The following is a 24,911-nucleotide window of genomic DNA, read 5'->3' as shown; positions in this document are numbered from 1 at the left end:
ATGCAAATATTTCCATCAATTGGAGTTAACTGGGTTGTAGGATGCTGTAACATACTAGTCTTGCAGTAAATTACTAACTGAAGATGGAGAACTAGTCTGGCATTGGAGGTGCAGAGGCGGGAGAAGAGGACAGGCAGCACACACCATGAGTATCAGCCAGTAACTGTGGGTTTTGTACACTTAAATAAAGAATTCGATCATTACTATAGTCACTCCCAGTCGCGGTAAGTAGTAGCCTATCGTTTTTGAATTATGGTGAATTGTTTCGAGTCATTTATTTATCCTATAATCTATCTAGGTCACTCACTTGGCCAACGTGTCTTTAACAAGACCGACCTGGTCCAAGTACATCTGTGTCACGAAAGTGTTTATTTAATTTGAAATAAAATAATTTGTGCTCTGTTGGTCAAACCAGGTAGGTGCACATAAGGTCACTCGTGAGAATATGAGAGAGAGACGGGAGGGAGAGGTATGGGGGCGAGCACGTCATTGTTTTGAGGCTAGGAGGGACGGTGTGTTGGCGAAACGTCAGGGTGGAAGGAAGAGTCTAAACCGTAAATGCGGCTAGAGAGCTGGGCAACTGCGGAAGGAGGCGAGGAAACGGCCCACGGCAGCCAGTATACCCCTACCCGCCGCTATCCGTGCGGCAATCTATGGACAATGTGAGCCACCGGGGATGCCACTGCAACGTTAATACTATTCACATCTAAATCGGACCTTAAACAGACTCAACCATGGCCACAGATAGTAAGTACCCCAATAGAGAAAATGAACAAATGTATTTTTTTTTTATAGTAGAGGAAAGGCAAGCGATAGGCTAGTACAATTATTTAATTCCACGATCTGGTGTTGCATATGCTATACGGTTGAGATTGAAGCTATCTTTTTTTCTTGGTGCGTCTGGCTACAATGTTTCCATTTTACACTGCTTGATACAGTGATACAATATATAATTGTGTTGGCTGCGTCGGCTGACATAATAGGCTATAATTACGCTATTTCAGCTACGACTTTAACACGCATGTTGTGCTCTGCAATTGTATGTTGGCATATGTGAGAATTCCCCTTTGCCATATTTCCTGTGACGACCTGCCATTGCAGTCATTATTATTTACTTTTCTGAGGGCTATGTGTTAAATTATGACGCAAATGATTAGAACTCGATTCAGTGTTGGAATTAAGGATAGGCCTGCGCCCAGATGAGTATTTGCATTTTATGTAGGCTATGGCACACAGAAGTTATATTTTTGATATAGCCTGCCATTTCCAATGGAATGGTTACTCTAGGTCAACATTTGACAAGGTACAACATTAGTTTATACAAATCAGGCCATAAATAGGCTACCACTTGTGAGGTTGAATAATAGCTGACAGGAGCCTGTATGGACTTCAATGAATGGTAGAATCCCCTAACTGACTCCACACACACACACACTATAAGCGCCTTATTAAATGTGTAAAGTTATCTAACAACTGACCTATCTTTATTATTCTGTCACATTATTTCAATAGCCTGTTGTACCAACGCTGAATGGCCCTGCATTGTAGTGATAAAGTAACAGAGAGTAACTCACCAGCAGTTGGACTCAACCTCACTTGCCAAACATAGACATTTAGAAACACAGTCATTTCTAGTTGCCAGCATGGACATTCATGAGGGGTGTGCCGGATTTTTCACTCATAGTATATTCATTAAGAATGCCTAATCGTGTTTATATAAACTCATGGAAAGGTGTGGGTGGAGTCGAGACACCCTTTAAGGTAAATATGCAGATTTACTGTGAGACTAGAAAGTCTGTACATGCATCCATACTTTCAGATCCCTTTTCTGGGTCATATCCCTAGAGGTGGCCACTCTCTCCAGTGGACATTCTATCCCTGAACAACTGGTCTGGAACCATATCTCACCAAACTGCAAAACAAAGCCTGGGGAAAACCTAGACATACTGAACTGTAGACTAACTCAGCCGTAACCAACCTCCTCTTTCAGTTCCCACAATGGAGAGACTGAATAGATGATCTCTGTATGTTTCGGAGCTTTGTGTTGTACAGAAGCTCCTCTGAGCTGGAGAATATGGTTGAATAAGTACAGAGCACTCTGTTGTGTCTGCTGCTGCTGCTAATGTTGGCCTAGTTACAGGGCCATGCGTAATTCATACATTTCTCTCCATGTTGGGCAGACAGGGCTGGCCTGGAACTGACCGTGTGCGCATGTGTTATTCATGTACAGTATTTCCTGTTTACTGTAGTCTAAACTCTGTTCAGAATATAGCATATTAATCTATATAGTTTCATGAAACGTCAGATGTTCACACACAGACACGACTTGTTTAATTATTTTGTTAATCATCAAAAAACAATTTGGGCCAACACTTTATCTTAGATGTGTTTGAACCTTACACCAGTGGAAAGGCAGTCTAGACTTTTTGATCGATGTCATCACCTCGCTCCATGTTATTGCATCTGAGAGCATTATTCAGGAAGGGTGTTTGGCCTAGCCCAGTTGGACAGGAAGAACATTAGGAGAGATTGAGGGAGCTAGTTCTTGTAGAGTCAGACAGAACACAGGGAGGGAGAAGGAAGTAGGTTGAGAACAGAACAATGTAACCACAGTTATGTGAGCTACATAATTAGTTCACTCCAATATGGTATCCTTCCTCGCGGCAGGATACATTCAGATTAGTCCAGTGTATCGTGTAGTGCTGAGGCTGTGGCTGACCCCCTTAAACAGCTTCCGCCACTCTACTTCCACCTTGTCCTTTTTTGAGGTGCCGTAGATCACAGACAAAGAGGATTGAAGTGATCCAATAGCTCACATAGCCATGGTTACATACATAACCTTTTATGTAGCACTATATTGGATCACTCCATTATGGTATCACAATACCAGATTAATCGGCAAACTAGGTAAGGGCCAGGCAGAGAGCAAAGTCCTGTAGGACTGAGTTCAGGGCAGTCATAGTCGCGGTGTTCCTCCGTCCCGACTCAGGGAAGCAGAGGCAACCTCCAGCACAGCCGCCCTGACCTCATTGGCGGGGGCAACATTGACTCGATAGTACCTCTTGACCGTCATCACGGCATGCCTATATTGCGGCTAGATACACTCTCAATGTGGATGCCGCATCGAGCTGTGACTGTGAAAACCGTAAAACCGCTTGCACATATGACTCTCTCACCAGGTACAGAATATGCCCCGCCACATTTGATATGATGCATTGGTGGAAGAAGCCATGGCGCTCCGCAAAGTGTTCACCACATTGTCCTGAAGGCCTAGACTGGTCCACTAATGCCTCTCAGAGGCCAAGCCCGAAGCTGGAAACGGTGTGGGTCCGTATGCCACAGTGTCCCCCCCAGCCTGAAAGAGCGGGTCGGGCCTCAGGGGCAGCTGTCATGGAGTCCATGAGAGGAGGGACAACAGGAGGCTGAATCATGGTGGTCTCAGGCCAGCATGAAGCTATCAAGAGCAGCTGGTGGCCCATCAAGATGACCCTGTCTAGTATATGGGAAATGCTGGGAACACGTAAAGTGTTGTTGCCGGCCAATCGTGAGCTAGGGCATCCAGACCCAGAGGGCTTATAGGGTCTGACATCGAGAAAGAGCTGGGGAAATCAGTGTTCTCCTGAGCTGCAAACAGGTCCACCTGTGCTCTCACGAACCTGTACCAAAGCAGTAGCACCACCTGAGGGTGTAGACTCTAGTCCCCCTTCGACAGGCTGAGAGGGCATGTCCCCTGCATTTTTCAGGACCCAGGGGATACTGTATGTTCTGCTTGTAGCGATGCCAAGCGGGTTTGGGCCCATGGCAAGCGCTCCCGAGCCTATGGACCAGGAAATGCTGTCCTACCAGGTAAGGCTGGAACTGTTGGAGAGCTAGGCGGACCAACCTGAGCTCCAGCACAATGAGGCACCATGGGGCCTCCAGCGGCCGCTGGCTGCCATGCCACTGAACACGGCTCCCCAACACATCAGAGAGGCGTAGCGCACACCAGCTCTCGGCGGTGGATTCTGATCAGGCACACCCTCTTTTACAGGAAGGAGCAGGATAGCCACTTCGATAGGGTCCTCAAACATGCACTCATCACCAGCAGTTGATGGTGTCTGTGTGGTTTTGGGTAACGGCCGTGGGAGTTGAACCATTGCTGGAGTGGCCTGATGGAACCAACAGGGTAGCCACCATCAGTAGGTCAAGTAACTGTTGGCACTCTAACACCGACAGGGCTCTTCCGAGACAGAAACAGTTGAGGTAGGATAGGATTTTTTACTCTCACCTTTGGGAGGTGTCCTCATGAGAGTTGAGTCTATGGACATCCCAAGGAAGATCGCCTTCTTTGGGACTTAAGGGAAAGTGTGTTTATTACTGTGCAATGGTCACCTCTTGTTAAGCTAGATACTTTGCAAACTTGGTAACCGTGGAACACAGAAAAGTCTAGGCAAGATGGCTGCACCTTGTGAGAGATGAAAACGTGGCCTCGCGAAACCTAGCTTACTCTTAGGGGAGAACTGCAAGAAACACACATAGTCTCTTGATCCTGCGGGGTAGGCGCGGTCCCCGAACCCCAATACTAAAAACGTGAGGGTTCCGGTGTACGGACAAGTCACGCAGACAACTAAGACAAACTCTCAGCGCCGCTATACTGGTCGACCAAACCGAGTATCGACTAGGTTGGTACGCTGTCACAAGTAATAAAAACAAAGACAAGACCAAACAAGATGGCACAAGCCAAACCGAGTGGGGGGACAGCAGAGCACCCAGATGGAGAGGCTAGCTAGCTGCTCCAAGCTATTGAATAGCTGCGGGTATACTTCTGCGCTAATACATGCTAACGTAGAGCTCTTACCTAGCAAATCCTCTCTAGAATGAACCAAGAAAATGAAGAGCTGGAAGTAGTGTGGCGGCAGCTATTTAAGGGGCTCAGCAGTAGCATCAACACTAACCGGTACACAACTTTAATCTGAAATCCTATCTTGCCACGCGGAAGGATACCCTATTGGAGTGATGCAATATAGTGCTACATAACTCAACTGAGACTGGGGGCAGGAGTGCAAGATTTAACTCTAACTGGAAGCTCAGTGTGAGACATGAAGGGTGAGAGAGGACCTACAGACTCAAAGTTCCCCTCTACAGGGACAGAACCTGCTCTACTCCACTCAGCCAGGACATTTGAGCTGCTTTCATTTCTTCAGTATATCCTCAGTCTAGTTTGTGCCGGCTGATAGGAAGATGTATGAACATGATATTTGCTGATTAGGGGAAAAAAATCTTGATTGATTTTCAAATGTTTGAAGATGAGAGAACTTGACATTTACACTTTCTTTGCACCTCTATACAGTTTGTATCAGAGGAAACAGCAGATATGTTTCTTACATTGATAGTAATGTAACAAAATGAAAGGTTCCCGTTGTAGAAGGTTAATTTCCGCAGACCTCTGGGAGTCATTTGATAAATTGGTTGTTCTGTTGAATGCCACGACTAAAATGTCCAACAGATGGCGCTATCCTCTTTAGTCTCATGGGTTTAGGACGTTCTCTTTCTAAATCATCAAAGACAGAGAGGTTTGGGGAAGACAGATATTTCCTCTATTTGAATTCACGTAGATTGTGACCTCATTCCAGTGTGTGGGTCTGTGTAATTTTGTATTGTATTGTCTTTCATGATGTTGCATATGCTACATGAAATTGCTCAGTCTGCAGAATATTCATGCTCAACCTCATGGAACCAGCAGAGGGCATCTGCACATCAACATTGTGACAGTGCTCCGATATTGGTTATTGAAACAGGACTGAAGGCCTTGATCATTCATGTGAATGTTCAGTCTTACTTATTTTCCCTGCGTCAAGCTTATTCTATGTTGACGTTAGTATTACCTTCTTCTCATATGCATGGTTAGACAGGTGAACACATGCCCCAGCACATACAATACAGTAGCTATAGCCCACATGTTCATGATTGTTATCAATCACGACCCCCTGACTATTGTTGTGCTTCCTGGTCCCCATTCTCTCTGGGCCCTGCCCTTTGTCTCTGATCCCTACTAACACACTCACCTCATCACTGAAGAGCTCTTGTCCTCCTGACCAATCATGGCAAGACTGACTGGCAGTGCCATGGTAACATGGGTCCTTTCTCTACGTGTGGGCAAAGACACTCATTACATTATCCTCAACAGAGCCATTGGGCTGTTTCCAAGGAAACCAACTACTGCTGTGATGCTCAGGTGTTTCTGAGCTGTGAGATAGGCGTTGTGGTCATAGGGTTTGAACTAAGGAGAAAACAACATAGTGGATATGAAGAAAACATAATGTGGTATATAAGGGTTGTGTTCTTCAACCCCCTGCCCAGAAACGGATTCTCTCTCTCCCAGGCACAGTGTGTACCACAAACACATGTTGGTGTCCTCACCTCAACATCAATGCGCCAATCTACATAGTCAGCAGTACATTTTATAATAAAGATCATGCTTGGAGACTGGACACACACACATAGTCCTGTACCTTGGCACAACTACAGCTGCTACCCCAAACAATAGGACCACTCACACAATCACACAGCCAATAGACAGCATACAGTACCAGTGTTTGTTCACTGCCCTGCCCCTCTCTCTATTACACACCTGTCTACTCCATGTCTCACTCTCCTGAAACAAGTTCATTAGCAGAGAATACATCCATATCTTCAAGACTTTTCCTTTATAGCGAGACGATCTGATTCTACTATAGTCGTCTAGTTGAGTGATGTTGCTTTGGCTCATTCTGTTCATTCTGCTGGAGGGCTGTGAACTAGCTGGGTATGTGAGATTTATTTTGATGTGAGTGAAGAGATGCGTTTGAATGTTAATGCCTGTCTGTGCATGATCCTGTTTGATTATTCAGTAAGAGCATGCCTGCTGGAGTGTCAATGTGGTTCTGCGTGAATATTAAAACATTAGCTTGATTATTATGCTGCTGACTTTCCCACCCAGCGTTGAAATGAAACCAGGAAGAGGAGAGAACACTTTGAAGTCAGGGTTAGATTCAACGGATGACTGAAAGCATGGTAAAATTGCACCTCAACTACATGATGATGAGATCAGTCCATAGAGCTTCTTATTAGTGTGAGAATTATCACAGTGGTGTTTAGATTACCTTATAGTGGAGCTGAACAAAGGGACTTCACACTTTCTTTCAGTCTGGTGTAAACAGGGATAATTAGGTTTCCTCTCTGCTTGGCTCGGCACTACTCCAGGTATCCTTCATCTCCCTGCTGTTTCAAATGCAGCTTCTGAATTGGTATTGGTTTGTTTTCCTAGTCAAGACTCAGATGATATTGTCAGTAGTGTTGGCTCTGGTGTGTGTGTGTGTGTGTATATGTGTGTGTGTGTGTGTGTGTGTGTGTGTGTGTGTGTGTGTGTGTGGTAGAGGCAGATTGCCCTGCTGAGGGCTCTGTGGGAGGAGCAGGTGTCGCCCCAACCCCCTGACCCTGGTCCATTTCCTGTCCATCTGTATGGGGACACAGGGGGCTCTCGGAGAGACATAGTGGACCCTTTGTGTGCAGCAGAGAAGGAAACCCCAGTTATCTTGTTTTGGGTCTCACCACAAATTTCCTCTGGTTGTTGTATGTGGATGTGTAACAGACCACAGTGAGAGACCTTGGGGAAATAGCATATCCAGAGGCTTAGTGCGAGAAGAGTAGTACAACAGAACAGAGAATAACGAGAGGCATCATGGAATAATGGAGAAATGAAATGGATGAAGGAATTGTATTACATGCTTCAGCGTCTTGTACACACACTCACCCACGCACACCTACAGTAATCCTCCCAGTAGTGTTGACTTCATACCATCTGTAAAGGGTGTTTCTCCAGGGCATAGAGTCATGGCAAAGCTCTACTTCTCCTTTTATTGATTCCGTTGCACTTTGGAGGTTGTCGTGGAAACCACAAAGAAAGACATGGCTCTCTCTTGTACTGTACTTGTATTCATTGGTTGGAGGAGTCATTGAGAGTGGAGTGGAGTACTCTATTTTTCTGTCTTTCTCTTAGGGGCCATTTACATCAGTAAAATATGTCTACTGAGCTCTACCTATCTTCAACATCCGATTTGCAACTTTTCTGTTCACACTAGCCTTGGATGTCGTGTGGCCAAAGCCACATTCCTGCTTCATGTGTGACTCAGAAGGAGGTAGTGTGGGAAAAATCTCTTAACGAGAGATTTGAATCTAGATCTGTCTCTTTACACTTCACAGGTATCTCTCCTGGACCGGGTTTTGTGTTGTCAAAGTAGTGTAGTGTAAAGGGGCTGTTAGTACACAAGTCCTCCTCATGGCCTTCACAAGACAGCTCACTAAACATGTCCATAGAAGGACAGGATTCTGAACTTGAGCTCAAGCAGAGGGGGATGTTTATCTATTCCTTCTGTTTTACTATTCATTAGAGTGGTTTCAAAAGAGTTGTGTAATACATGGCAAGTTACGTAACACTTACAACCCTGAATCAGAATCAGAATGTTCAATATGCAATGCTAAATCCCAAGAAAGTTTCATAAGCTTATGTATTGCAAACAAATGTATTATTATTTGAAACATGTAGAATTGTATGTATATTTGCTCTAAAATTCAATAGGCAGATACCACACCCAGAATATGTAACTTCTGCCCTGTTAGCTTAACTAAACTGAAACTCTTACTAAAGTGTTGCCCATTCTGTCTGTGTGTGTATCCTGTGTGTATGACTGTATGTGTGTGTGTGTGTGTGTGTGTGTGTTCAGGCTGTCTGTTTATGTGGTCTGATCAGTGTGTCTTTGTGTGTCCTCTCTCCTTCACAGTCACCCCAGAGGCCATCGGCTTCCTGTCTGCGGTGGGTGTCTTTGTGGTGTTTCTGGCCGTCCTCTTCCTCTTCATCAATAAGAAGCTGTGTTTCTCCCGCGTTGGGGGTCTGCCCTGTCTGGAGCAGCACGGCCGCGGGAAACGCTCCCGCAGCAGGCCCGGAGTCCGCCAGGGGCTGGGTGAGTGGACTGGCATGGTGCCTGACTGGGGCCTAGGGGTTATGAGCCTGGGACTGGGGAATACGCGAGGCAGAGGGGTGGGGTCTGTCTGCTCTCTGGGTCCTGAGGTAGGGTTTCTGGTATTGGGTGACCAGTTGGAGGGGTGGGCCCTGGGATGGAGACTGGAGGTGAGAGACTGTCAGTGAGGAGGGAGCGGGCCTAATGCAGGGAGACAGGTAGGAGGCCAGAGAGTGGCTGGCTGGGGAAAATATGTTATATCCATGTAATTCACTATCTTCCTTTCTTCTCAAAAATTGTAGAAATGCTGTCACTTTATCTTGAAACATACGGTAGTAGAACAATGGCACCCTTTAATGCTTATCATTCAGCTAGGGAGGAGGCTGTGCTTTGTTCTTCATTAGTCAAACACTGCAAACATTTCCCATAATCCCCAGGTAAACGTTTGGCTCTCTGTGGTTGGAGAGGGCGGTGTTCTTGGCTCCGGTATTTCCTGGTCGTTCAGTCCCTTGAGCAAACATCTCCTGCTTGGATAGGCAGAGTTTCGGCTGATACTGTACTCAAGTCAACAGTTGCAGTCATGTCACTCTGAAGTAACAGTCGTTTACAGTGCGCTGCTACGAGATGAAGCGAGATGATTCTGTATCGGAGATCCTTTCTTTGAAAGGATGGTTCGTCCAGGTATCGGAGTCTTTGTCTGCGGCCCTCCTACCCTCAGGCCAGGGACCAGGCCAGGCTAGGGAGTCTCAGACAGTGTCTGCTGACCCAACACCCTCACCAGGAGACACCCAGGAGGTGTCTGATCCCTCAGAGCTCCAGGAGGACTTAGGGTCCCAGACCTCCAGGGCTGTTGTGTCCTCAATGGACCCCCAGCAGAGGCTACAGGCCCTCCAGGCTCAGCTGGCTCTACGGGGCATGAGTAGGCCTAGCAGCTCCTGTTCTGGGGCTGCCCCATCTGCAGAGTGTCTGTCTATCATACCCGAGGAGAGTGAGGTGGTGGGGAGCAGGGTGAGCTGGGCAGCCTCACGGTACTCCAGTAAGGCTGGCACAGCAGGTAAAGCGTTTATCTTTCATCACACTGGGTGGGTCAATATCAGAAGTAGATTCAGTCTGTTATACTGTGACATACTGAGATGTCAGACATCACCTTGAAGATTGTGAATAGAGAGACTCTTATGTGAATCCTCACTGTACTGTACTGATGTGTGTTTTACAGGAAGGGTGGTTAGAATACGTGTGTAAGTGCGTGGGTGACAGATACACAGAACTCTGAGGGATGCACACACACACACCCACACACTGTTGAGCGAGAGTTGTATGGATCTCTGCTATACTGTAGGCACTTGAGAGTGGCCTACTTTTAGACGTGGGCTCTGAGAGTGGCCGTCTAAATGAGCTCTCCAACATGTGCTACGGCTGTCACATGGAGACTGAGAGGACTGACAAATACTCTCAAGGTCATTCGCTTCAGGAGTGGCCCTCCGCCATATTAATTTGCATACCTTGATGGATGTGTTTGTGCAGCTCTCTGTGCCTGCACCTACAGGTCTTCTCAGCATTGTGGAGTTGAATCTTCTCACTTTATTTTCTCGATCATCTTTTAGTGCGGTCAAATGAGCATGAATCAAATGTTTTTTTTTTTATGGAAACCTGCTTTGAGGATTCTTCTGTGCACTCACTAGGCTTTAGTGAAGTGATGGGGGCTCTGCAAGAATAACTGTTAGGATGTGGTGAAGGTCCTGGGCGCAGGAATGATAAGCCTTGGCGTGATTGATGTAATGGTGGAGTACTGAGGTTGGAGTGGCAGAGAGCTGTGGTCAATATGTTCCAGTAGTGATGACTGTGTGATAGGGTTGAATATTTTTCTGGTATTTTACAAACATTCCATCTAGAGAATAAATCACTTTTCTCCCTGGTAACCCGGTATTTCCCGGCAAAACCGGAAGTGTCATTAAAAAGCATTATATTTGATTTGATATGAGCTTTGATCAGCATGAAAATTCAAACCTGATGCTACACGAGTCTGTTGAGGCACACATTAAATACATTTTATGAGCCCTACATTAAATAAATTTAATTTTTTCCTTTATTTAACTAGGCAAGTCAGTTAAGAACAAATTCTTATTTTCAATGACGGCCTAGGAAAATTGGGTTAACTGCCTGTTCAGGGGCAGAACGACAGATTTGTACCTTGTCAGCTCGGGGGTTTGAACTTGCAACCTTCCGGTTACTAGTCCAACGCTCTAACCACTAGGCTACCCTGCCGCCCAAGCCCAAATGATTGGGCCATTATCCAATACATAATACGATATAGGGCAGGGCAGGCTACTGCACATTACACACGACAGAAAAATATAAAAGCCGATAGTATCATGACACTAGGCGAGACCCAAATGCAGACACAGGAGGCAGATGGTTGGAGTTTAAGATGTTTAATAAATCCACAGGGAATAGGAAAGAGAATGGTCGTGGACAGGCAAAAGGTCATAATCAGGTCAGAGTCCAGGAGGTACAGAGTGGCAGGCAGGCTCGGGGTCAGGGCAGGCAGAATGGTCAGGCAGGCTCGGGGTCAGGGCAGGCAGAATGGTCAGGCAGGCTCGGGGTCAGGGCTGGCAGAATGGTCAGGCAGGCTCAAGGTCAGGGCAGGCAGAATGGTCAGGCAGGCTCGTGGTCAAGGCAGGCAGAAAGGTCAGGCAGGCTCGGGGTCAGGGCAGGCAGAATGGGCAGGCAGGCTCGGGGTCACGGCAGGCAGAATGGTCAGGGCAGGCAGAATGGTCAGGCAGGCGGGTACAGAGTCCAGAACAGGCAAGGGTCAAAACCGGGAGGACTAGAAAAAGGATAAAAGGCAAAGCAGGAAAACGGGAAAAAACGCTCGTAGGCTTGGACATACAAGACGAACTGGCACAGAGAGACAGTTCTGGGACACACTGGGAAAACAAGTGACAACTGGAGGTGGTGGAGACAATAACGAGGACAGGTGAAACAGATCAGGTGAAACAGATCAGGATCGCTATATGCTCTCTTGGGTAAATAAATTAAACTAGCTCCAGTAGGCTAATCTTTTTTAGTGTGAACTGTATTACTGTACTGTATTGTATTATACTATATTATATGGACTGGAATTAGGCCTACTCACATCGTTCAAACCAGGATAAAGCAGAAGAGAACATGTGATTCGGGTGCAGCACTTGCGGCCAACAAAGTTACAAGTGTAGGCTAGCTAATTAGATTTTAAATGTTAAATATAATAGGGCCTATTTGTATAATTAGTGGTAGGCTGACTCATATGTACCTTTTATAATATTTCCCCTAATGTTCTTATATGTAGCGTACCCCCTCTTTCTCTCTATTGTTTCTTCATTCCTTCCTCGCTTACAACAGTTAAATGAAATAAGTTTGTCCTCATCTTCATCATTTTAATGACATGCTTAACATAATATATAGTACTAGAATTAGATGCAGACGGCTTTCACTTCTCTTCATGAAGATTGAATGGTTATGGGTCTGAATAAATAAATGCCATAGCCTACCGCCATCGCGCGTTCGCTCTTCTTTTAAACTCCCTGTGAGTTCTATTGGCATAAGAAATGCAAAGAAATAATGTCCAGCAAGCTATTCTAATCTAGCTTTTCCTGCATGGGACTCCAAGAGCTAAGGAGCAGTTTTTAATGAGAGGCCAGAGGAGCACAGGTGTTTGTGTATTGCACAAGAGACAGAGGCTATAAATTATAAGCTTGTTATGCATAACCCATCATTAGTTAGCTAAAAAATTTGGCTAAAACTGCATTGAATGTATTACCTGGAAGAGGTAGGCTAGGAAATCTCTATATAGAGGGCTATATATATCAATCTAGAACAGGATGATCTATTTTGGATGCAATTTGAATAGAGTTTATGGAGAGAGAGAAAGGCTGCGAGAGAGTGCTCGCGTGTACACTGATTTAAAGCAACGATATTCGAGTGAATGGCTATTTTAAAACTCTGCAGCTGCAATAAGAATTTAAAAAAAAAAAATCTTTACAATTAAAAAAACAAGGTGACTCCCGAAAGCCAGATGGAGATTAGTAAATTAGATGTACATTCGGTCTTCATATTATTGTAGCATAGGCTACGCTGCAGCAAGTGTAACAAAAAGTTACCATGATGAGATAGATGATAACGCAGTTCACAATGCATGTAGACCTGTCTGTGGTTTTGGCCGGTAAATCCCGGTAAATCACGGTAACCGGGTTTCTGCCATTCAACCCTACTGTGTGATGATATTAAGGCTAAGGGTTAGATGGCTCTCGGTACTGCAGCCCTGGAGACGCATTGAACACGAGGTGGGCAGGGCCACAGCAAATCAATCAGCAGCCTCTCGCCCACTCACTAGAGCCATCCAAGGGTTACCATGGTGATGTATGGTTCAGGTAAAGAGGGTGGTATTGTACTGGGTGACCTACACTGACGAGGGAGACAGGGCCAGAGACGTGATACATCTCCATTACAGCCTCAATCAATATGTCAACAGACACTTACATAACCAAGTTACTCACTGTCTTTCTGTCCATCACTGGTGGAACTAATGGTGTTCAGATGAAATGCTTTGTTGAGAGGGAGGGAGAGAGTGAGAGAGAGAGAGTGTATGAAAGGATAACAGGTAACAGCTAATTTGTTTTGTAATGCTTTGGGGATGTACAGCTGGCACTTCTCTCCTGCTCTCCTTGTTCTGGTTTCATAGCATGTTAGATCACTGGTTGACACTAAAGTCCCAGTGATCCAACACTCATCTGCCAGGCACAATCCAATTTGGATATGCGGGTTGTGCTTGTGATCGTTTTATCAAATGGTCTTTGAATTCATTCCTGTGTTTGTCTTGCCTTCAGCAGTAGTTTTAACAAGCACACGTATTGATGTGATCATATTCACATTGTTATTATTGATGTGTTTCTCTATCCTCCTCTCCTCTCCTATCCTCTCCTCTCCTACTATAATCCTACTATAATAATTTGGTTCTATAGTAGCTCTCCTTCCTGCACCTTCTCTCCTTCTCTTTGTGAACTCTGCATTCCGTGTTTGTGTGATCTCTGGTCCATCCAGTGAACAGTTACGGGGATGGTGAGGATCAGTCCAGCTCATCGGATAGTGAGGATGAGGTAGTGAAGCAGTTTGAGATCTCAGTGTCTCGCTCTCAGAGCTTCCGCTCTACAGGGACCACCGAGGTTGTAGCCCAGGCTGCACCGGGAAAACGCCACAAGTTCACCCGCCTACTCTCTGACCAGGAGGAGGGCAGCACAGAGCCCTCAGACTGCGAAGGTACACGTATACACACACATAACGCACACAGAGGCACACATACATAACGCACACAGAGACACACATTCTGACACAGTACAGAGTACAGATTAATTGGAGGATCTTAATTGGATCACAACTTTCTTGCAACGCAGGACATTTGAAACTTGTGTATTTGAGGTTTAGAAAGGCTTCTGAAGTTTGTAATTTCCACATTTCAGACTTGATTTTCTCTTACGGAAATGTATCAAGCCCTAGAAAAATGTCCATTAATTATAATCCACATAATAATTCACATTTCCTGTAGCTGCAGGATTATCTTCCTGCTGTAGCAAACTGGCTCAAAATTACAGTGCCTTGCGAAAGTATTCGGCCCCCTTGAACTTTGCGACCTTTTGCCACATTTCAGGCTTCAAACATAAAGATATACAACTGTATTTTTTTGTGAAGAATCAACAACAAGTGGGACACAATCATGAAGTGGAACGACATTTATTGGATATTTCAAACTTTTTTAACAAATCAAAAACTGAAAAATTGGGCGTGCAAAATTATTCAGCCCCTTTACTTTCAGTGCAACAAACTCTCTCCAGAAGTTTAGTGAGGATCTCTGAATGATCCAATGTTGACCTAAATGACTAATGAGGATAAATACAATCCACATGTGTGTAATCAAGTCTCCGTATAAATGCACCTGCACTGTGATAGTCTCAGAGGTCCGTTAAAAGTGCAGAGAGCGTCATGAAGAACAAGGAACACACCAGGCAGGTCCGAGATACTGTTGTGAAGAAGTTTAAAGCCGGATTTGGATACAAAAAGATTTCCCAAGCTTTAAACATCCCAAGGAGCACTGTGCAAGCGATAATATTGAAATGGAAGGAGTATCAGACCACTGCAAATCTACCAAGACCTGGCCGTCCCTCTAAATTTTCAGCTCATACAAGGAGAAGACTGATCAGAGATGCAGCCAAGAGGCCCATGATCACTCTGGATGAACTGCAGAGATCTACAGCTGAGGTGGGAGACTCTGTCCATAGGACAACAATCAGTCGTATATTGCACAAATCTGGCCTTTATGGAAGAGTGGCAAGAAGAAAGCCATTTCTTAAAGATATCCATAAAAAGTGTTGTTTAAAGTTTGCCACAAGCCACCTGGGAGACACACCAAACACGTGGAAGAAGGTGCTCTGGTCAGATGAAACCAAAATTGAACTTTTTGGCAACAATGCAAAACGTTATGTTTGGCGTAAAAGCAACACAGCATCACCCTGAACGCACCATCCCCACTGTCAAACATGGTGGTGGCAGCATCATGGTTTGGGCCTGCTTTTCTTCAGCAGGGACAGGGAAGATGGTTAAATTTGATGGGAAGATGGATGGAGCCAAATACAGGACCATTCTGGAAGAAAACCTGATGGAGTCTGCAAAAGACCTGAGACTGGGACGGAGATTTGTCTTCCAACAAGACAATGATCCAAAACATAAAGCAAAATCTACAATGGAATGATTCAAAAATAAACATATCCAGGTGTTAGAATGGCCAAGTCAAAGTCCAGACCTGAATCCAATCGAGAATCTGTGGAAAGAACTGAAAACTGCTGTTCACAAATGCTCTCCATCCAACCTCACTGAGCTCGAGCTGTTTTGCAAGGAGGAATGGGAAAAAATGTCAGTCTCTCGATGTGCAAAACTGATAGAGACATACCCCAAGCGACTTACAGCTGTAATCGCAGCAAAAGGTGGCGCTACAAAGTATTAACTTAAGGGGGCTGAATAATTTTGCACGCCCAATTTTTCAGTTTTTGATTTGTTAAAAAAGTTAGAAATATCCAATAAATGTCGTTCCACTTCATGACTGCCCTTGTTGTTGATTCTTCACAAAAAAATACAGTTTTATATCTTTATGTTTGAAGCCTGAAATGTGGCAAAAGGTCGCAAAGTTCAAGGGGGCCGAATACTTTCGCAAGGCACTGTAGATCCTACATCTGTACACACACTCAAAACACGTCCTCTAATCTGATCCAATGGGATGTAAATGAATCAACCCACCGCTCCAGAGCCCAAAAATAACAGGCTATAAGAATTAAGTGGTGACAGCAGACCCAGGCATTATACAGATGTCATGGCCCTGGATAATAAGGGGGGATTTACCCACCCAACCCCCTCTTCCACCACTAGTTACTGGTACATAAAGAGTACAGTTCAAGTCTAAGTGTTCATCAAAGCCCCTGTTAGATGCATTGGAGGCCCCTGGCATTCTGAATTCCCTGACTATGCCTAAATATGTTTTCATTGAATTAAATTATTTTATTGAACAAAGAATCCATTTGTTTGTATGACTGACATCCTGTCATGGGGGTTCAACATGCCTCAGTGACTCACAATAACTACCTGTGACTCACAATAACTACCTGTGAATCATAATAACTACCTGTGAATCATAATAACTACCTGTGACTCACAATAACTACCTGTGAATCATAATAACTACCTATGATTCATAATAACTACCACATTTCTTCCTCCAGCGAGCATGTGACTGGTGGTGTTATGATATAACTAGTGGTCTGATCGACCCTGGGAACACACAACACACACTGATGAGTCACACTGTGCCCTGTTGCCATGGTGATCGCTCTCTGTAGTCGTTGATATAACTGTCGGTCTGCCCTTAATGATACGGAATTGGAGGTAATTGCCATTGATCAGCTCATGGTGCAGCCCCATACCAGCCACACTAATTGAAGGAACAGGTTTCTGAAAAGTTATGCAATTTCTGTTCAAATAGGAGGCTTTATATTGCTTATGTTTATAAAATGCATTCAATTACTATGTTATACACACAGGGCTGGCTTGTATTTCATATCCCAAGGATGTTTCATGACAATGTTTAATTACAGAAGTCTGTTCTGTCCGATATGTTTATTAAGGGAAGCCTGTTCCATTTCAGACTGCATACTATACAAAATATCTCAGTGTGAGTGTGCTGTATGTTTCCATGTGATATTGTGTCTTTATGAAGCCCTGCTGTGATCGTCCCCAGACGTGGACGGAGACCTGAGCAGGCTGAGTTACCAGAACCCCCTGTCATACGGGGATGAGAAGCGGGGCTCCCTGGGGTCCCAGGAAATGGCTGAGGTGCTGGACGGCCCACCACGGGAGGGCTCGCTGGACACAGGGGGCAGCCCGGCCCCCAACATGAGTCGCCAGGCCACCGAGGGGAGCCTTGAGATGGAGACAGCTGTGGACAACCAGGGTGACGACAACAACGACCCTACAGACAGCTCCTCCACATGGAGCCCAGAGGTACTGCAGCCAACGAGCCCTCGCTGTCACCTTGGGCCTGGTGAACCAAGGTTTCCTGATCAGGGTTCAGGAAACAGTCCTAGCCCTACTAATAACATACAGTAGCTTTGCTATACAGAGAAACATAGTTTTTTCTCAAGGGAAATGTTGGTTGGCAATAAGAGGCAGCTATGCCCATCATGCCACACTGATGAGGAACCTGACAAGGAGAAGATGTTTTGTATTAGTCCCACAGTCTTTTCCTGTCAGATGAATTTTGGGCATACCAAGAAAAGGCTGACATGAGGCCCAGGGGCACATTGGAAACAGTGCATAACTCCTTCCTTATGCCTCATAAATATTGATGAAATGTGGCACAACCTGTTGCTGTAAAGCGTTACTGAGTATTGCTAATGCTTGCATAAGCGTTGTGTTTGTGTGCTACTGTGCTAAAGCACTTATGTGTCATGTTTGATTTAGGCGCCCAGTTGGAGTGAGGTGAGAGTGAGTGGGCAAGTGATGCTGGCTAGCACTGCAGGCCTCCATTTCACTGTCTGCCCAGACCCAGGCCCAGACGTGCTTTTGCGACAGCTTGTCGCTGTGTGTGTGTGTGAAATGGGGAGCAATCTGTGCATGAGTATCCCACTAACTTTTTTTCACCTTTTATCCAACTCACTTTGTCGAATAGAACATGGTATGTAGATGGTAGCTAATAGATACCTTCGACATGTATTGAAAGAGATATATATATATATATATGGATATATATGGATATATGGATGTGAATGGAACAACACATACAGATACACGTGAATGAAAGCAAATTGTTAGCATCATTGTATATTGTTTGTTTTGGATCATTTGAGTCGTGGCTAACCTTGAGCGTCAGGTTGTCGTGTCAGTAAATGAAGGGAGTGTTGGGGAGGGATATAGCTTGAAGAAGCGCATGTCGCCTGATCTGTGCAGTATATTGTAGCTGCCACTATGATTATCTTAGCTGTGGTTGCCGTGCCAACACCAACACTCCGCCTGCTCTGTCAACATGATGACCCAATCGATGCTGTGTTTACTGACCGCATGAAGCGCTGCTTGGCTGGCGTCAATTTTCTCTTTAACACCATCCTTTATCTTTGCCTGATGCAAAATACAGTATGTGATTAGAATTATGACATTGATGACTATTTCATATGTTGGCTTCTCGCAGGGAGCATATATCAGCAACTGTCTGTGTTTTCTGCTTCCCCTCCTCTCAGCAGGAGCATCTTCCTGTAGAGGAGGTCCTCCCTTGCCCCCCCAGCTCCACCTCACGCCCCCCTATCACCAAATGTGGTGACCTCGAGGTCACCCTGGACTACAAGGCTGCCTCTCAGAAGCTGTTTGTTACCGTTGTGACCGCGCGGGACATTCCAGACAAAGGGCGCAGTGGGATGGACTCGTGGCAGGTGCATGTGGTCCTGCTCCCGGCAAAGAAGCAGCGCCATAAGACCTCCGTCCAAAAGGGGTCCGTGCCCGAATTCAACGAGACCTTCCGCTTTTCACACCTGGAGCCTTCTGAGCTGGCTACCTCTGCCCTGCGCTTCCGGCTCTACGCCCTGGGGGGCCGGATGTCCCGTGAGCGCATGATGGGGGAGAAGGTGGTCCGCCTTGAGGGGCTGAGCCCAGAGGGGGTAGATATGGACACCACGCTGGTGCTGGAGCCCCGCAGCAACATGAAGGTGAGAGAATAGACCCTTAACATCACCCAAAGACACAACAAAACACTGCTAACATGTTACTGTATACGATGCAAACTTATACTGTATGTGTGTAACCTACTCCTGTGCTCCAGAGTGTTGACTCTCAGGTCAGTCTAGCTGGGGTGTCCCAGAGTGACAGTGCGTCCTCCACCCAGTCTCTAACCCACGGGGGCGTCCCTGAGCTGCTGGTGGGCCTGTCCTACAACGCCACCACCGGGCGCCTCTCTGTGGAGCTCATCAAGGGAAGCCACTTCCGCAACCTTGCCATTAACAGGCCGCCCGGTGAGCAAACACCCTCTCACACACCCATGTTTACCATCATACGTACAGACTATCAGATTGGAAGGGCTATTGCAAAGTTCCAATTCGCCACTTGATGCATGAGTGATGTTTCTGATGCCCTAAACAGAAGAGACTGGTGGGAGGAGCTATAGGAGGACGGGCTCATTGTAATGGCTGGAATGGAGTTAATGGAATGGAGTCAAAAATGGTTTCCATATACCATTCTATTTACTCCATTCCAGCCATGACAAGGAGCCTGTCCTCCTATAGCTCCCCTCACCAGCCTCCTCTGGCGCTAATGATTTTATTTTATTTGGACTAAATGATGTAATGTCCAGACTTAGATATATTGTTGGGTGATGTAATGAATAAAAGAGTATGATGACACATTATACTTGATGATTCACCGTGATGGTTTGTGGTTCAGTAATCTGTGTTAAAGGCAATCTTGTGAATAGCGGTAAAAGAAACAGCTGAATCTCCTGTTCACCCATGCATGACCACTACCTGGTTACCGGTGACCTTATACACCTGACCCACCACATGACCCATAACCTCAGTGAGACTGCTCTCTAGTGGTGAGAAATTACAGTCCAAAACTGACAAAACTATACAAACATACACCAGAGGAGGCTGCTGAGGGGAGGACGGATCATAATAATGGCTGGAACATAGAAAATGGAATGGCATCAAACCATTTGTTTGCTGTATTTGATACCATTCCACTCATACTGCTCCAGCCATTACCACAAGCCTGTCCTCCCAAATGAAGGAGCCACCAACCTCCTGTGACATACACCCTATCAAAATGGCTCTTAAACAGAATGCACCCCCATTGACTTAGTCAATCATACTTTTTTTGTTTATCCCTCTTGACTTCATTAGCTCTATCTTAGCCTCTCCTTTCTTTCTGTCTCCCTCCCTCAGACACCTATGGGAAGCTGACTCTGCTCAACTCAGTGGGCCAGGAGATCTCCAGGTGTAAGACATCAGTGCGGCGGGGGCAGCCCAACCCCGTCTACAAGGAGACCTTTGTGTTCCAGGTTGCCCTGTTCCAGCTGTGTGACGTCACCCTCATGGTGTCCATCTACAACCGCCGCAGCATGAAGCGTAAGGAGATGGTGGGCTGGCTCGCCCTGGGCCAGAACAGCAGCGGGGAGGAGGAGCAGCTGCACTGGCTGGACATGAAGGAGTGTAAAGGCCAGCAGGTCTGTCGCTGGCACGTCCTCCTGGAAGCCTAGAAGCCAGGATGGAGAGGAGAGGATGGGAAGCAAATCCCCACCACTTACCCAGTCACTTAGGGCCCAATTCCGACGTATTATGCCTTTCTTACTCACCACTTTCCTACGCACTTCTCAGTAGTTGGTATTCAGACTTACCTTTTGAAGGTGGGAACAGGGATTTGCAGGTGTGGTTCCCTTGCACGTGCTGAATGAATGTAATTCAACCACTGAAACGTACGCACTTCCTGGCCAACAGATTTTCTTGTGGAGTTTTCATTCAATAGGGTTTTCTGTACATTTATCTTGAACCATCCTTTTAAATGCGGTGTACCTTTTTAAGTTTGTCCACAGACTCACTAGAATATATAGTGAGAACGGTTTCAGAATATTAGGGATCAATGAAAGAAATCCATCTACATATGCACCATCTAAATATATGCATATTCGTCTCTGTTTCAGCACCAAATGGTAGATTTAAAATATACTTTGATCTTGTAGATTATTTAGTGCTAGGAAAGTATTTATGAATCATAAAAAACAGGTTTGGAGAGCCTTTATTCACGAAAGAAAGAAAACGGTGGTTTGATTCATTCTTAAAATTGTTAACCCGTGGTAATGTTGGAAGATTAGTGTACATAGAATTATAATAGGGAGAATAGTGTACAATAGTAGGCTATACCCATGTTTATTGCCTGCACTAACCATGGAACTGTGTGATGACACGGCCAGGTATTGCGCCATGCGACTTACGGCTTGGTCTGCGCGCTTCTCCGTAATGATTTAATTAGCCTACATATATATTTTTATATTATCAACTGTTACTAATGATCCTCAGCAACAACCACATGGCCGTGGCAGCGTTTACAGAGGAAGCAAATGAAGGTAAACGAAACAATGTATTTAAATGGAATGATAATGTAGGCTATAGCAATTGAGGGAACTAACAGTAAATTGGCAGGAGAATGTGTGTTATTAGGATTACTGACAGTCAATGCTGATAGTGTCTAATATTTAACATGATAGAAATAGGAGACAGAGAAAGTTGAGGTAGCCTATAATTAAGACATTCGAGAGTGCCCATCCCTGCAAGTTAAAAGGCAGTACAATTAAAAGTCTGCATAATGGCCCAGCATTTCATAAACTTTACAGTGGGAAAGTTGATATGTTGATATGCTTCAGTTTGCTACCATATGACTGGTTTCACATTTTTTCCCCAGTGACTATACGGTAGAATATATCTAAAACAAGTGTAGTTTATATTTACAATTTCCTTATCCAAACAGTTTGCTCATATACCTAGCTCTTATCAATAGCTCTTATCAAGTTGTAAATTAAAGTGCATGGAAAATGGTGTTATTTATTTTGGAAAAAATTAAGTAGATGCTTTTTCCACTTGGAACCGGCAGGTTCGCTAGCCCTTATACATAGTTTCCTTGCGCGCAAAGTTGATTAAATTATTATAGGGAATTAAGTCAAGGTCAGAATATCGCTTATCAGTAGACACACAGAATATTGCGTATCAGTAGACACACCTCAGCCACACCTTACTTTAGTCAATCTCCACCCTGAGCGAATAGCAGGTGAATAGCATGCTATTCTCATGCTTAATTGCAAGGTCAGAATACGCATAGAGAGAAAAGTGCATAAAAAGGGAATTCCGTTCCATTTATGCACTCATCACTCGGGTTGGAATCGGGCCCCTAGTTACTAAGTTGGTTGTTCCTGGTAAGTGGAGGGAGTTATCCTGACTCCAGTCCCCGGACAGACACCTGCTCTGTGTAGGCAGGAGAGCCTCAACACAACTACTGCGGCCCCATCATGACTACAATCTGCAACCTACAGCTCCACACACCTGTTTACACCATTGATGAGCAAAAAAGGATTTCACATAGCAAAAAAAAAAAAAAAAAAGTGCTTCAATTATGCCGATATGGATATACAGAAAAGATAAATTGTTGCATTTATTCTATTGGTTTTTATAAGTTTAAATTCAGAAAAGGTTATTGAGTATTGGTTTCAACTATAGTTACATTGTGTTGTCACAGACAGCTAGAATTTTGGTTGGTCTTCTCTGTATATCCGCTATGAAGATGTCAAACATTGTATCATACAAAAATGAGTATACTGTTATGATTGTCCAAGGACAATGGTTTTTGATGAATTACTATCGTACTTTATTCAGCCACACTTCAAGGTGAAGAAAACAAATATTTTAGAATGATTTCTTCCTTTATGAGGGAAAGGGAGACTGAAATCTTTGTTCTTTTGTATCATTCCAAACATACATTTAATCATTTGGATTTCAAAACTGTTTTGATAGATTTCTTCCTGCTTTCTACTTTTCTAGGTTTTGAAACTGTATAGTTCAGAGTAATTTCACATTGAATGAGCATGTTTTCTGTTCTTTATCACACGTGTTTATCTTCATCTACAACTTTTACTCCTCCTCTCCTACTGTAAGACATGACCTGCTCTCAGACAAACAACTGAAGGACTTTTTATTACTCTTTATATTACTCTATTTGATGAGAACATCTGTCCACTCTGTCTGACAGATTCAATCTCTTCATTTAGTGGCCCTTTCTTAGTGACTTCCCAGGGTAAAGTTCATTTCAACTGCCATCCATGCTGAGCTGAAAAGAGGCTTTAAATATCCCAGTGCATCTGTTAATAATATCATGCCATGAATGACCCTCCCAAGCAGTGTATTATTTGTCTCTGCTCATTGGTAGTTTCAGTCCTTGGACCGTACAGTGTGATGATGAAGATGATGCTGATGCTCATGGCCAAGTCTGCCTCAGCTTCATTATATCCTATGGCAGTAGCTGCTTTTGGGTGATTACACTTATTACACAACCTAGGTCAAGGGCTTCTCACACCAAGGAGGATATTTTAGAGCAACTGTATTCCTACTAAGCATATTTTGCAAAGCACCTCTCCCTGGACAGCAGTTTACTGGTCTTCTAGTCCACTGGTCTTCAACCTTAGTGTACCTACAGTTCAGTCAGTGTCTGGCTTGTGGACTCCTATGGGGCCTGTCTGATTAACTCTATCTAAGCAGTCATTGATTGTTCAATTAAGTACTGAGGTGGAATGTAAATCAGTATTATTCTCTGCCATTTGAGTTAATTATGCATGGTCCATGACCTGTGGGGTGTTATGGAGCATTGAACCTGCAACCTTCACAACCACTCTGTTTTCCTGGATAGACAACAGATGTAATTAGGTCCCTTGGGTTGCATAGGGGAATCATACTCTTAGTCAAAACACCAGGGTTTGACTCAATTGGAGAGCTGTGCTACATATGAAAATGTCAATTTCCTCCAATCAAACTAATCACCCCTACATCACATATGGAATTCTTCCAATGAGAAGAATGGATGGAGAAATATATTTGAGCTTCCTTGGAACTGAGTGGCTGTCTTAGAATTGCCCAGGTTGGTCAAACGTTTACATTTGTATCAAAGGTTAAAACCACTTTTTTTCACTTTTAGCGAGAACATTGACTTAGTAAGTAACTGATTCAGGGAAGAGAATAGCACTGCGTTTGATGATGATCTTTTCATTACAAGATGACAAACTATGGATGCCACAGTTGGAGAGACTTTCCTCTGCTCTGTGGATGAACTAACCTAACCTGATATGACTGGTAGGTGCAGTTCATGTCATGTTTATAACACGGGTTTGTATGGTTAATGATTTGACCAATGATTCCAGAATGACCATTACATTGATAAGATGTTATTTACTGTACCGGCTGAACCAATTATGATGTATTGTATGCATGTCAAGAGTTGCTGTACATGATCCCTCTATATTTTTGACATTTGAAATGTTCAAGATGCCCTCTGAAGTATATGTTACTACTACAGCATGCTAGCTTTCAGCTTCCACACAGTGAGATTCTAATGAAGTGCCTGTATCGTAAGGGTAAGAGTTGATGCCTGTATGGGGTGAAATTGATAGATGCATAAAATAGAAATACATGCATAAAAATGAGCATGAGTGTATAGTCAACCATGTTTAATGTTCCTGTGAGATGCAGCTGTATGCACGGACTGTTGATTTGTTCTCATGCCTATATACACAGTGCCTGCACCATGCATGCAAAAAAAATGACAATGACATAGATAGTA

The 24,911-nt window shown here is 44.6% G+C and overlaps 1 protein-coding gene across 4 annotated transcripts; it reads left to right on the top strand.

Annotated features, from left to right (window-relative positions):
* Positions 1–492: 492 nt before the first annotated feature.
* On the top strand, positions 493–24,911 carry LOC139375165 (synaptotagmin XVI). Of its 4 annotated transcripts, none has more exons than XM_071116712.1 (7): positions 493–747; positions 8,799–8,978; positions 14,055–14,270; positions 17,293–17,555; positions 18,788–19,249; positions 19,363–19,552; positions 20,480–24,911. In XM_071116712.1, exons 1-7 carry the CDS (start codon positions 735–737, stop codon positions 20,791–20,793), a joined length of 1,638 nt encoding a protein of 545 aa, XP_070972813.1. In that variant the 5' UTR covers positions 493–734; the 3' UTR covers positions 20,794–24,911. The 4 variants fall into 4 exon arrangements, with proteins under 4 accessions (XP_070972813.1, XP_070972812.1, XP_070972815.1 ...); XM_071116711.1 differs by having other exon boundaries at positions 507–747; positions 8,742–8,978; XM_071116714.1 differs by lacking the exon at positions 14,055–14,270 and having other exon boundaries at positions 507–747.

This window comes from Oncorhynchus clarkii, chromosome 19, assembly GCF_045791955.1.
Source record: "Oncorhynchus clarkii lewisi isolate Uvic-CL-2024 chromosome 19, UVic_Ocla_1.0, whole genome shotgun sequence".
Lineage (NCBI taxonomy): Eukaryota > Metazoa > Chordata > Actinopteri > Salmoniformes > Salmonidae > Oncorhynchus > Oncorhynchus clarkii.
The sequence above is the reverse complement of the archived record's forward strand: the minus strand, read 5'-3'. Positions and strand labels throughout refer to the sequence as shown.